The 13,725-nt window shown below is 36.7% G+C and overlaps 2 protein-coding genes across 16 annotated transcripts in view; one reads left to right on the forward strand and one right to left on the reverse strand.

Annotated features, from left to right (window-relative positions):
• Positions 1-1,659: 1,659 nt before the first annotated feature.
• On the reverse strand, positions 1,660-8,332 carry bnip3 (BCL2 interacting protein 3). The gene is made up of 6 exons (XM_051913819.1): positions 8,024-8,332; positions 6,217-6,379; positions 5,990-6,068; positions 5,486-5,592; positions 5,217-5,366; positions 1,660-2,709 (listed from the first exon to the last, which is right to left on the reverse strand). Exons 1-6 carry the CDS (start codon positions 8,064-8,066, stop codon positions 2,667-2,669), a joined length of 585 nt encoding a protein of 194 aa, XP_051769779.1. The 5' UTR covers positions 8,067-8,332; the 3' UTR covers positions 1,660-2,666.
• A 33-nt stretch (positions 8,333-8,365) lies between these two features.
• The window catches only part of jakmip3 (Janus kinase and microtubule interacting protein 3), a 49,609-nt gene continuing 44,249 nt past the window's right edge, over positions 8,366-13,725 (forward strand). For 8 of the 15 annotated variants that reach the window (XM_051913801.1, XM_051913814.1, XM_051913807.1 and 5 more), the window contains exons 1-2: positions 8,832-10,927; positions 11,150-11,249. The gene's annotated coding sequence lies outside the window, so the exon portion shown is untranslated. The other 7 variants (XM_051913800.1, XM_051913802.1, XM_051913809.1 and 4 more) reach the window with 5 other exon arrangements.

The raw sequence follows: 13,725 nt of genomic DNA on the forward strand, positions 1-13,725 counted from the left end.
TTTGGCTATGTTCAATGTAAATATGGTATGTATTTTGATTCCTATTAAAAAAGTATGTAATGATAAATGTGTAAAACTTCAGTATGGTTCAATGCCATGTGAACCGATTGGTGGGTAACATCCAGTTTTCTTGGAAATGTCTTAATGTTTGTAACCATTTAATTCACAGATGCATTGCTTTCTCATTCTCCATTGATACACATTCATAATTGCCATTTTAAACTGTAGTATGCAAGACGATGCATTTGCATTGTGCAAAATCTACCACACTAGAACAACAGCACTCACGTATTTTGAGATGCCTTTGCGTATCAGTAAGACTATAGCATGTATATACTGCAAAATATTTGTACCCTTATGCTGCTGTTGAAATAGAGATGCTTCAATAATCTGTTTGACTCCCTGCATAAAAATCTAACTGCTAAAGACTACTTTTTTTTTTTTTTTTTGCTTACCAAACCATGCTCAAACATTGCATGTTTAATCCACTGAGTGATGTCTAGTTATATTTAGTATTTTGCATTATTAATCCATTTTTATAAATGTTTTAACTGTTGCCATTGTCTTGGATTTTAGCACAAACCTGTACTGTACATAGTATACAATACATACTGCAAAAATAGTACGTAGTATGCTAATCCGAACATAGTCAACTGGTCAGATCGTTCAAATAATGACATATTAAACATCACATTCATTATTGCTTTCCATTCTTTTGCCATGCTGTAAAAGGAAGGTCAAAAAAAAAAGCACATTGCATTATGCATTATGGGTTACAGTATCCCATGCATTGTTTTCTGGGCACTTTGGCAAATGTAGTGCATAATCTGCTTATTCAGTTCATGCTAAAATTTGCATACTGTACACTTTCTAAACATACCCTTAGTCTCTTTTTTTCAACCCTTTTCATCGTTTAAATTCACGTTTACAGGTAATTCTACAACTTTTTGGTTATATTTCTGGGTAAGTATATTTAACTACACTACTAAAAAAAGTCTCTTATGCTTTCCAAGGCTACGTTACATTACTCCAATCTTCAGTGTCGCATGATTCTTCAGAAATCATTCTAATATGCTGATTTGGTGCTCAAAAACCTTTTTTTTTTCAGTGTTGAAAACAGTTAATATTTTTGCAGATACTTTGGGGAACAGGAAGTTCAAAAGAACATTTATTTGAAATAGAAATGTTTTATAACATCATAAATATCTTTACCTTTATTTTTGATAATTTTAATGCATCCTTGCTAAATAAAAGCATTAATTTCTTTAAAAAATATATATATCTTACTGACTCTTGAACAAACATTTGAACAGTAGTGGATATATAATAAAACTTACAACAAAGCGATAGTTCAACCAAAAATGAAAATTGTCATTATTTACTTGCCCTCAAGTTGTTCTAAACCGGCATGAAGTTCTTCTGTTGAACATTAAGGAAGATATTTTGAAGAATGTTGACCAAACAGTTGCTGGTCCCCATTGACTTCCATAGTATAGAAGAAAAAAAAAAATACTATGGAAGTCAATAGGGACCAGAAGCTGTTTGGTCACATTCTTCAAAATATCTTTTTGACAGTGAGTAAATGATGACAGGTTTTTCATTTTCGGGTGAACTATTCCTTTAATTTAACTGTAATAATACTTAAAACAGAATCCAAAGGAAGTGTAATAGTTGGCAGACATTTATTTCTGTTGATACAAAACCACTATGAAATTGACACATACACCAAATACAATTTTTAAAGACTACAAAACATGCACAAATGTACACAATTTCCCTTATACTCCTGCCTGATTTATTAACAGTTTTATTTAAGGCAATCTTTGGGCTGGAACCCTGACCGTTCCGATAAACATCTGGAAAGAACATCTGTGATTCCTATTCAGGTGAGCACTAAGGTGAAATTCAACATCATTAGTGAAACCTGAAGTTAGGCTTGATGTATATTGTACATTTATTTGAGATTTCAACTGACATTCAGATAAGTGTTGATATGGTACTCAACTTTTTGCTAGCATATACTGTATAATACTGTGCACAGCCTGATTCCCAAAGCAAAGGTCTGTTTTTGGTGTCTGGAACATCATACATGCAGAAACAACTTCAAGATACAGCAAAATGGTGCTTTGACATTGTTATATCAGCAAATGTTGAGATTTAGCATTCGATAGATATGATCCCTGTTTTGATATGGGGTAGAAAGTCAAAAATACTCTCAATTCACAGTCTCAAGTTTTCAAGCATCACATCTCTGGAGATCCAGCTTCTCGTGCTCCACTCGTCCCTTCCTCTTTCATCCCTTACTTTATGATCCTCTCATAATATTCTTAGTAGTCTTGTTACTAGTAAATACAAAATTCTGAGGATGCATTACATCTAATTCTATCAGGCATGTGCCCGTAAGTCTAGCGTGGCCTTCCCTGCGCTGACGGCCCTGGAATGGACTGGCATTACATGTCGATTTGGGAGAGGAACTATGGGAAAGGCCAGTGGAATACACAAGGGAGAAGCAAGATAGAGAGCGGCCCACAACCGGGGAGAGGAAATGTGTCACGTGACCTCGTCCTATCTGCATCTACACGAGCACTGATTCACGACAAAGCAGCTGAGATGGTGGATGTGCGTATATATGAGATTTTTCTTGTTTCTTGGCCCTTCCTGCTCCCTCAAAATGTGCCAGAAGTAGTAATACGCCTTCCGATGTACACCCTAAAGAGGAGAAATTAATATCAGACGGAGTTGGTGGTATATTTAGGCTATATAACAACATGAATTCTAGTGTTCATTTATCATGAAAATAATATTAACTCTCAGGTCTTCCAACTTTCTCCTCCAGGTTGATTTTTCCTGCTTTGAAAGCAGTTGTAAATCAGTGGACTTGTTTTTGCGTCAGCAGAGATGTGTCAGTGGAAAACTGCTAAGTCATACTAACCCCCTGTAGAGCACACTAGCATGCATTCCAGCACGCAGACCGCATCCACTGCTGACCCACGTGAGGCGGGACTCAAAAATAGCCCTTTATGTGTTACTATAAAATATTGTCTCTGCGGATAAAAAGGACTTGGCTTACTTTTTTTAACATCAGTATCGATGAATACAAGGCTTAAGATCATGCAAATGTACATCGTTCTTTGATTTCTGTGATCATGTGGGTGGTTGATTATTGGTAACTACCTACAACTCCTTAAAATATTCGGTTCCCTATATATGGCGCAGGAGGATCCCCCTTAAATGTAAATTAATGGGATTTCTTTATTTTGTTGTGTGAGAGGCAAAATTAACGTGATCCGTCCGCTATATATATAAAAATCAAATTCAAAATGTTAACAAAAACTATAATAGTATTGGGTCATTCCGTGTCAACTCAACCAAATTTTTGATTTTGTTAATATTTTTTTCTGTAGTAAGACAAACAAATAGTGATGAAAGCCAAAATATTAAATGTCACAGATGTATATTTACTGAGTAATCCACTATTTTGTAGAGGGGGTCAAAATGACAATTTTCACCTGAGATTTGGAGCCAAATTACAGGGGTGTAAAAATGACTTTAGAACGATAGCAGCATCATTATTTTATTTTTACACAGAGATTGGTAGGTCTATTAGTAAAATCTGTTGACTTTAGTAATCTTTCTTTCATTATATGCCAATAGTGAAAGTTCAAAAATGGCAAAAAGCACTTCTTGTGTTTTTTTGCCTCAAGTTTGCATGCCTGTGACTCAAGAAGTATTAAAGATATCTTCATATCCTTTTAGATTCTGGTTCTTAACAAACTTTCCTTTTGGTATCTTCATTTTAAAGGCCCTCGATGGTTCAGTCCCAGAGATATGGAGATGTTAATGCGGCTCCATGAGTAAATTGGTAAATTGTTCACATTTTTAGTTGTCAAAAACCAAACATGGGTCACTTTGCATTCAGCTGATACTGTTTTTTTTTTTTTTTTTTTTTTTTTTAAAAAGAGGAATATCTAAAGAACAAATAATGTTGAAACTAGAAATGTATCTTGTGTTTTTCTATCAACTCAATTACATAGAACATACCTGAGTGCCATAAATATTCATTTTCCAAAGTCTGTAACTCAAGAAGTATTCAAGATATCTTAATATCTTTCTAGATTCTCATTCTTAATAAACTTTCCTTTTGAAATCTTCATTTTCAAGGCCCTATATAATTCAGTCCCATAGATATGGGGATCTCAAAGCAGCTCCATGATCAAATTGTTGAATTTTACTCATTTTCAGTGATCGAAAAACAAATGTGGTTCATTTTTCACACTGCTGATACTTATTTCATTTAAACAGGAATGTCTGAGAAATAAATGTTTAAATGTATCTTGTTTGCCTCTATCAAAAGAATTGCATAAAACATACTGTAACTCGGAGTACCAAAAATCCACTGAAAATGGTTCATTTGAGGCACATTAACTTGCTCTCAAAAGTTTATAAGAATCTATATTTGAATCAGTTTTAGGGATATTTGGAAGATGGGATTGTTCATTTTAACAGCATCTGAAACTACCAAGAGATTTCAAATACGCAGTATCGTAACTACACGTTACCGCATTGACAATCCTTATATCTATGAGATTTAACCATATAGGGCCTTAAAAATGAAGATTTCAAAAGAAAAGTTTCATAAGAACAAGAATCTAAAATTACATTAAGATATCTTTAACACTTCTTGAATTAAAGACATGTAAACTTTGGAAAAATGTTTGTTTCTGGCACTCAGAGAGGTGTTTTTGTATTCAATTGTTTTGATGGAGGGAAACGAGAAACATTTCTAGTTTCAGTGTTATTTGTTCTTCAGACATTTTTCTTTAAACACAATAACTATCAGCTGTTTCTACATTTGGTTCTTGACCATTGAAAATGGGTAAAATTTGGACGTGGAGTCACACTGGGGTCCCAATTTTTGTAAAAAAATATTAACAAAATCAAAAATTTGAGCTGAGGAAGTTTCTGAAATTTGTTTGATTTGACACAGAATTACCCTATATCAATAATACTAAAATAAAACTGACGGAAACATTGTTCAATTTAGTTTGTTTCTGTGTTTTTCATCTTTATTTTATTCATATTTTTTTCAATTACCAAAAACTATTTTAATAGTCTTAGTTAACTTTAACAATACTGCAGCTTAAAGAGCCATTAGTACACAAGTTACACGCTGACATTTAATACTAGGGTTCAGGGGTTTGTTTAAATTTACTCACCCGAGACCCACAGCAAGGATGTGCGAAAGGACAAGCGAGGGTAGGAAAACTTTGAGGAATTCTGCTGAGAAGATTCCTCCCTTCTTCATCACACTGGTGTTCCTCATGCTGAGTGTGCTGGAACGCTTCGGGTGCCTCAGCAGAAATTCCCTACAAAGACAAAATGTATTGTATGATCTGTTTGACCTTACTCATTACTATGATGCTTTTATGCATTAAGTTGGCTTATTAACAGTATTAAATTGTATGTTTTCTAAAAGTTTAGGTACTTAGGTGGTAAGTTTTCCGGTCGGCTCGACCAGTCCCAGATCCAGTCTGCATTTTTCTTCATCAGGATCTCCACCTCTCTTCTCCTCTCCAAATAGTCTTCCTCTGACTTAAACCAAACCACAACAAAGTTAGAGGCCGTTCACACAGAATGTGTTTTTACATTCCACTGCGCTCCTTTTCCCTTTGGTTTTCAATGTAAACACGCTAGATGGACGTCTTTAACCACATGACACAGCATTATGTGGTGCTCAAGTTAAAAAGCTAAACTTTTAAAAAAGCATCTCTAGACCTTGTGCTTTTTTCGTTCCACTGATCTGCCTCTCGCGTTTTTAACAGCAGCCCTTAGAATGGCTAACTGAAGATTTTCTTGTTATATGTTGGATTATTTTATTTTATTAGTCTGTAATCTTGTAAAGTAATCCTGGTTACATCAATCTTCAGGTTTTCTACGGCTATTGACCAATAAATATCATGACTAGGCTGTACATGCTGCTAATATCTACCTGTGAGCTGTTCTTTTCCCCAGAGCTGTGGACCTCGGAGCCCCTGCGCAAGTGTGAAGGAGTCTGGGATCTTGGAGGACTGGAGAGATTCCCAAATTTATATCATTTATTCATATATATTTATTGCATTATAACATGCTTATCCTATCAAATTAACATCTTGGAATCTTATGCTGTTCTAATCTCTGTGCAGTTAATGCACTAAATTGAAATTTGATCACACTGACCTATCACATGGCAGGCTTCCTCTTGAGCTGCTCCTGCCTGACTCGTGCTGCGCATCCAGAAGCATCTTTTCCAGGTCTCCACTTGGGGCGGTGGCCTGTTCCTCCGTTCCTCCTTTAGGACTGCTGCCGCCTCCATTATTAAAATGCAGCTCCACCCAGGAACCTGCAGGGAAAAGCCAAATAATTTCTAGGCCCTTGTTTTTAGTGTTGTGTGTAGATTTAAAGTCAGCATGAAATCAAAATTGACCATTTTTTTTTTTTTTTTTTTTTAATGGAATATTGCAGTATTTATTATAAATTATTTATCTGTGCACATTTTTTTTTTAAAATTAATGTGCCTCGTTATCTTTCATCAAAATAACTTCCCCTCCATCATGCAGCAACATCTCTTCTCTGATGATGCGTTTACTGGTGCAAGGGCGGGGCAACCTGTCACTCACATGAGATCGACCAATAGCAAACCAAAACAATCCAATCAATTCCCAATGGACAAGATCATGTCCCGCCCTACATTCTAGTTCAAGAAGCTGTTTCACTCAGATATATGTCACAATAGGGAAGAAAAGACTTTAACTAGTACATTGTTTTTTAGCCTCTTTTGATGTTCTTTATAGCATAAATGTTCAAAGTATTTACTTCAAATGTTGTGCACTCCTCGCTTATGTTTTTATATATGCCATTGTCTTTAATAAGAATCAGTGTATTGCAAGCACCACATGTCATAACCAGTTATGAATATTTTACCAACAGCACATGATATTGAAAACTGGGCTGGGCATGAATCAGTGATCATGACACAGCAACCAGATAATCCAGATAAACATAGGACATGCCAGCACTTGAGACTTAACCCAAAGGAAAATAAACAGAGGTCTAAAAATAGCTTATGTCATGTCATTTTTTTCACTCATCATCCAATGAAATCAGGCTGCGTGATACCCACCTCTTTTGTCCGCCTACTTTCTGTGAATCGGTTCGTTCAGACAGCTCGTATCAAGAAACCGCTTAAAATGGTTTAGTGATTCTTTATGTCATCCCGTGATTCCATTTTACGTCCCAATTTCTTTCTATTTTTACGTTATAATAATAGTAATAATAAGGATATTTTTTTAAATTTACATTTACAAAAGATCAACATTAAAACTATTTAATCCACGGTTTGATGTTTTAATAAAATACGACTGATCACAACCGACTCTGATTAAACTGCCACACTAATCGTTAACATATTTTCATTAGCCTACGTTTATTTCTGCTGGTCGATAAAATATTTACTTTTCGCCCAATCAATCAAGTTCACGGGTTATTGAATCATTTCAGAAAGGGGTGTTCAAAAGAGTCGGTTCCGAATCGAATATGTGGGAAAGAGGCGGATCTCCGCGAGTTGCCGAATCGAGAACGGTTCAGTTTGATTCCTCAACAAATAATTCATAGCGGTTCTGTGAACCGGTCCAGTAAAGAGATCCGACTCTAAAGAATGATTCGTGCACGAATCGAATATTGCTTCGCTTCCATTTTTATTGCAGATCACATGCGTCATTACTGTTTTGTTTTTTTGCCCACACCTGCTTCTTCTTGCCACATATTATGCCGTGAAATATTAACAATCCCTGGACAATTATTTAATTTTATGTGAAACCGGAATTTGATGCATAGCATGAAAGATTTTCATCTAATTTCGGACGTTTCTGCTTTACACTAACGATAATCCCCACATATGCATGTACATTGTAGTTTTATGAATGGGGTTTTAAGGAGAAACATGCATACAAGAACATTAACTTGAGCTGTTTTGATAGCTACATACCCTGAAGGTTTTCCTCGGACACGCTTTGTTTTTCAATCGACATTTCAGTTCCCTTTACCTAAAAAACAAACAGCAGAAGATGATTCACGTCCGTCTAAATCCAGGAGTCTGTACGATATAGTAACGCAGTGTTATCCAAAGGCATGGGTCGCTCCACGCTCGAAACGAAGTGTTTGTCGACGAGAACAGCTCTGTTTTATATATTCTGCACGTCCAGTATAATAAATTTCATGTGACAGAAGTAGATCGGGATCTTTATTCCATGAATCCACACAGCTGGTGGTGACGCAACATGCGGCTGTCCTATGGATGGAAATATAGGGCAAACAGAATGACAACAATACTGGCACAAGGGATGCCAGATTGTGGTAAATCCTCCTCAGAGTTGTTGCCAGGTTGTACAAATCCTTCTCTAGGTCAGTGCAAAATTGCACTTATTTTTGTACATTTTAATTAGTCTTTCTGTTTTATTGTCTATTTATGTTTTTATTTTACATTTGTTGTTTTATTTATATAGTTATTATCAGTTTTTACTAAAGGCGTTCATACCAATAACAATAACTATAAAGATAACTGTTAAGCTCTCGCGCTGTTTTTGCTGTTTTTGTTGCATTTACACGACTTTAACTAGCATATGTCCTCATCGTGCTATGTTTCGAGTGAATAGCTAGTGCAATCAATCTAATCGAACAGTGACAAAGTCAATATTGTGGAATAAAAACAACGCCTAGTCTTTTTCACTGCAACTTCAAAGGAAGCTAATGATGTTGGAACTAGCGCTGGATACCTGAGGTAATTTTTATGTTACACTGTTTGCTAGCCTAGCATAATGATCTCATCGTTAATACTTCTCACCATTTATTTCGCGGGTATGACCAATTGTTTTCCATATATCCATTTTCTTTAAAGTATCCTTGAAAAGGGGGTTTGACTTGTCAAAAAGTGGTGGCTTTTTCTGGACCTCAGCGATTACCTTCTCCACAATGTCTCAGCGATGACGTGTTTTTGTAGGCCAACCCGGAAGTTAGCGGCGCACAGGTTCCCTTGATCGAAAGCCAATGCATTTTTCCCACAGACTTTTGGAAAATCGCAAAAAATAAGCTCTGTGTTTAACAAAGGGTTATGACACTTACACGTTTTGTCTATCAAGATAATCTTTACAAGTTAACACAACATTTATACATTTTGAAGCCTAAATAAAGTCGTCAGATATAAAAAGCTAACAGTAGACTATAAACGGACTACAGCACACCATGGTCACGGATCAGCGTCACCACCACCAAACTTCCTCAAACTTTATTTAAAAAACAACTTTATTTAAAAACATGCTTGCTGATTATGATCTGCGCTGTGTATGAATACTTATCAACTTTTTCATGAGAAATGCTGTCCAAATGTCCTGTTTGTCATGATGACGTCTAAAGTCCCCACCAAAGGAAGTAGTTAGCAATTTGTTAGCAACCGCCATTTTTAAGACACAATAAAGGTTTAAAAAATCACAAGCAGGTTATAACTGGTGTGTTTTATGTCATAGATCAAAACGTGAAAATATTTAGAGGCTTTGTTAACCACAGACCTTATTTCAGGCGATTTAGCAAAAACCCATTCAAAAAACCCATAGACTTCGGGGCGATGGAACCGGAAGTCCTAAAATGCTAACTCGGTTCCGGGTTTTGCCTACAAAAACACGTCATCCCTGAGGTACTCTATTGTGCGAGACCTTAAATTAGAACGGATTCTGATTGGCTGTCAGTGTTTTATCATTCAACAGCTGGAAAAAAAAAAAAGAAAAGAAAAAAAAAAAATTCTGAAAGCGATCCCAAAGATATTGTTTCTCTATATCGTTATCGTTATAGCTGCAGTGTGGACAGTATTCTTTTATATTTAGAACGATTTTTAGAACTATATCTTTATCATTATCTTTATAGTTATCGTTCTTGGTGTGAACGGGCCTTTAAACTCTGTTTAGTTTTAGTGTTTCAGTATCTTTAGTTAAGAATGTTAGCTTTGAAATTTTAGTAATAGTTTTCTATAAACAAAACTAAAATTATATATATTCTTTTTCATATTTCAGTTAACAATTTACTTGTTTTATATACATTTAATTGTTTTTATCTTCTTTCTGTAAGAGCTCCTAAAAGCGTGAAATGGATAGCAATGTGCAATGCTAAGAAATATTTCTTTCCAGGTATTATAGATCTCCTGTGACTGCAACTGTGATATGTTATGGGAGGTATATTTGGAAAACCTGTTTTTTTTTGTTGTTGTTGTTGTTTTGTTTGTTTGTTTGTTTGTTTTAGCAATTCTGTTTGTAATTTCACAGAAAAGAAGCACTACACCTTTAACACCAGTCATTTAATGTTTTAGCTCTTTGTCGCCATCTGTATGGCTGGAGGAAAAATTACTGCACTACACTAGGAGGATAATGTTGTTCTGCAGTATTATTTAAGCCATGCTCAATGATGCAATTTCTAGCATCAACCATATGGAGGGAACAGCATGCTGCATGTGAATCCTGAACTGCCTCCAAATAAATGAGAGCCATGCACTGACACACAGCCCACATATATCTTGATATGTATTTGGTTGTTATTTAATGCATCGAGGCTGGATGATGACGTGATGTTATGAGACTGAGATGCAGTTGCAGTGCATTGACCAGCGGGTGGCTACAATAGCTGTCTTTTCCTGTATCTCTCTCAAAGGCAACCAAGGATAGAAGCCAGGCTTCACGCATCCTACAGAACTGCCAGATCCTAGCGTGTATGCATGTGCACACGCCTGCGCATATGTGTGCGTGTGTGCTCCGAGTCTATCTTCACTCCTCTGCCACCATCCTCCCCTTCTCCTCCCTGCCGGCATCAATCCTCTCTCTCCATCAGGGATGGTGAGGGAGTGTTTATGGTAAGTGCAAGGAATCAAATCTCTCTTGCTTCACAGTCTCTCCTCTAACATGCAATAGCTCCCCCTTTTTTCATGTGTTATTCCCTCCTGGTGATCCATCACTACCGGCTGCTGAGGATCCAGCTGTCTGCGCAGGCTGCGAGCAGCTCGGTTCTGCTGAGGATTCACGCATCTTCTGCATGGAATTCAGGGCATGACAACATGCCTCCCTTGTCGTTTCAGAGCATGTGTTGCGAGTCACACGGAATGATGGAGGACCAACAGCTCCCTGGATAAACCCTGCAGACTAAACCAACATCCCAACTCAAATCATGCACTTAAGGTTAGTCTCAATCTTTATGCATTGAATTCCCTTTTTCATTCAAGCAGGGTGGAACCAAACACGCAGACCTGTGTGATTACCAGATAACGATCCTGAAATCGGCCTGCTGGGATGTTTGTCACAACTGTCAATGCGAGCTGCAGAATGCCGGTGCAAAAGGGAAGATGTTGATCAAATGATGCTTGTAGCAGTTACAGCCTCGCTTGCGCAGGATGGAATAACGTCCACAGGCTGTCATCTGCCCACTAGGATATTTATTCAAATGTTCTTGGAGGGCCATCTGCGATGCATAGAGGCTTGTTCTGCTTGACGTCTATTTTCTTCTAATGCCTGGCAGAGAGAAGCAGCACGGGTAGCATAGGTTGTATTTATAATGCAAGCGACCAATGACGAAATGTGTCTTTTTTTGGAGCATGCAATTGTCAGCCTAAGGGAATGAACTCATTGACTTCAGATGTGGAGGGTTAGAGAGACTGTTTGGAAGTTTTGACAAAAAGCGACAAAATATATATGAATGCACTAACCAATTTATGTTCAAAGCATTGGTTTCATTGCAAATAATTAAAAGAAGACTAAAAGACTTTGACCTGATGACACTTTCAAAATGATTTTGTCTACAAACAGGTTATAGTATGTTGTGATCGGAGAGAATGCAAATCATAATAGTAGGGCTAATTTATGATGATATATATGCTTGCTTAATCTAGATTATACTTTTGCCCTAGATAAGTAGCATGTATAAATGCTAAATATCCCAAAACTACACATTATCATTCATTTTAGTTACATACATATTGCATAAAGTCTGCTGAGTCACTGTAATTCACTCAGATTAGACCCTTCGTGTAATCTCACATCCACAACAGTTCACTCAAAAATGAAAGATCTTTCATTTACTTGCTGTCATGTTGTGCTCACATAGTGCTCGTATATGAACCTGTTGTGCTCTTTACAAAAGCTATAGTTGAATTATCATTAGACCATGGCTGATCTGTATCCAGGAAACAGCTTGTGATGTAGGGATCCGGCTGAGATGGACGGTAATTGAGCTGTACCTGACTGTCAGTATAGCTGCTGCTATATATAAAAAGTGCGATCTTACCCAATGGTCCACATAATGTATTCAGTGCAACTGGGCAAAGCTGAAGAGTGTCTTTGATCACTTCTTAAGTGAGATTGTGTTAGTAGAGTTAGAAATGCCTACTTCAGTACATAGCTTGCTTTCAGTGTCTATTATACTTTTGCAAGTACTGTATTTATTGAAATAACTATAAAACTTTGCTCATACTAATGCCACTATATAAACAGCGGCAACAAAAAATGAGGTGCAAAATTGCACTTATTTTTGTAAAAAGTATATATATATATATGTGTATATGCTTTTTACAAAACACAATTTGGACACAACCATTACTGAACACAACGCAGGAAGCTTATCTATTAAACTCTATTTATTTAAAAAAGTTAAGATATAATGCCATTTTAATAGAGCCACAAAGTTCAAAAGTTCAAAAAGGATACTGAAGTTCATCAAGGCAAGCCAAGAGCACCCTGGGAAATTAGTGGATTTGATAGAGACACTTGCAAAGTGCATCTCGGATTGCATGTTCAATAAAAATGTGATAAACGGAGTGCTTTCAAAGCCAATGAATTCATTAAGTGCTCATATAATTGCTGTTTTGTAATTGTGAAAGTTGTTTAAACTTATAGCCATATGTAAGAATTTTCATATATTAATCACTTTTTTATCGCTATTTTGTGTGAACATCTTGTACAGAAACGATACTTTCCCTGTCTTCCTTATGTGAAAGACTCGGGTCGTTTTTGCCGGGAAAATCAAAAGGATCTGACGTTTACTCGCGCTCCCGAGAGCCTCTCTTATGCCCGCGGGTTGAAGCGACCACAAATAACATGATATATTGCCTCTGGAATGCGAATTTTATCAGGGGAACCCCGCCAAAAAACGCGGATTTTACCCCTGGAATGCGATTTTTACCGGGGGAAAGCTCATAATCACGACTTCAGAAGTGGGAATTATCAAATTTCCAATAGCACGTGAAGGCAGCATAAGTTTAGGATGCTGAAAGGGCTAATCTGTACTGATGTGTCATGCAAAGAAAATGGATTAATTCAAACTATAGTCTTACATATCCAGATCTATATAATCTCAATCAATATATCATAAGTGTAATTTTAATATTTACATATTCATCCAAACGTCGCTCTCAGCAGTGTGGACCTCGTCTGGATGTTCGCAGTAGGCCTGTATCGCTGCAAAGGTATTTCCAGCTTCTTTTTACCACTAAGCGAGGAACGAAAAAGAAATTTGCCGTAAATTTCGAGGCTTTGAATCACGTTTAGTCTAATGTACGTTACATGTGCACGAGCAGTAAATTGCTGGCTGCAGTTCATGTAACGGCCACCGGTGTCGCTAATAAGGTTTTCTGAATTCTACATATAGCCCCTTTTAAACTTT

Source organism: Ctenopharyngodon idella, chromosome 12 (assembly GCF_019924925.1).
Source record: "Ctenopharyngodon idella isolate HZGC_01 chromosome 12, HZGC01, whole genome shotgun sequence".
Taxonomy (NCBI): domain Eukaryota; kingdom Metazoa; phylum Chordata; class Actinopteri; order Cypriniformes; family Xenocyprididae; genus Ctenopharyngodon; species Ctenopharyngodon idella.

Bases quoted from the DNA above. Each gene is read 5' to 3' on its own strand.
- bnip3 (XM_051913819.1), bottom strand. From the start codon at position 8,066: ATGTCGATTGAAAAACAAAGCGTGTCCGAGGAAAACCTTCAGG. The intron at 6,380-8,023 runs GTATGTAGCTAT...TTTTCCCTGCAG, and splicing joins GTCCGAGGAAAACCTTCAGG to GTTCCTGGGTGGAGCTGCAT. The intron at 6,069-6,216 runs GTCAGTGTGATC...GAATCTCTCCAG, and splicing joins GGAAGCCTGCCATGTGATAG to TCCTCCAAGATCCCAGACTC.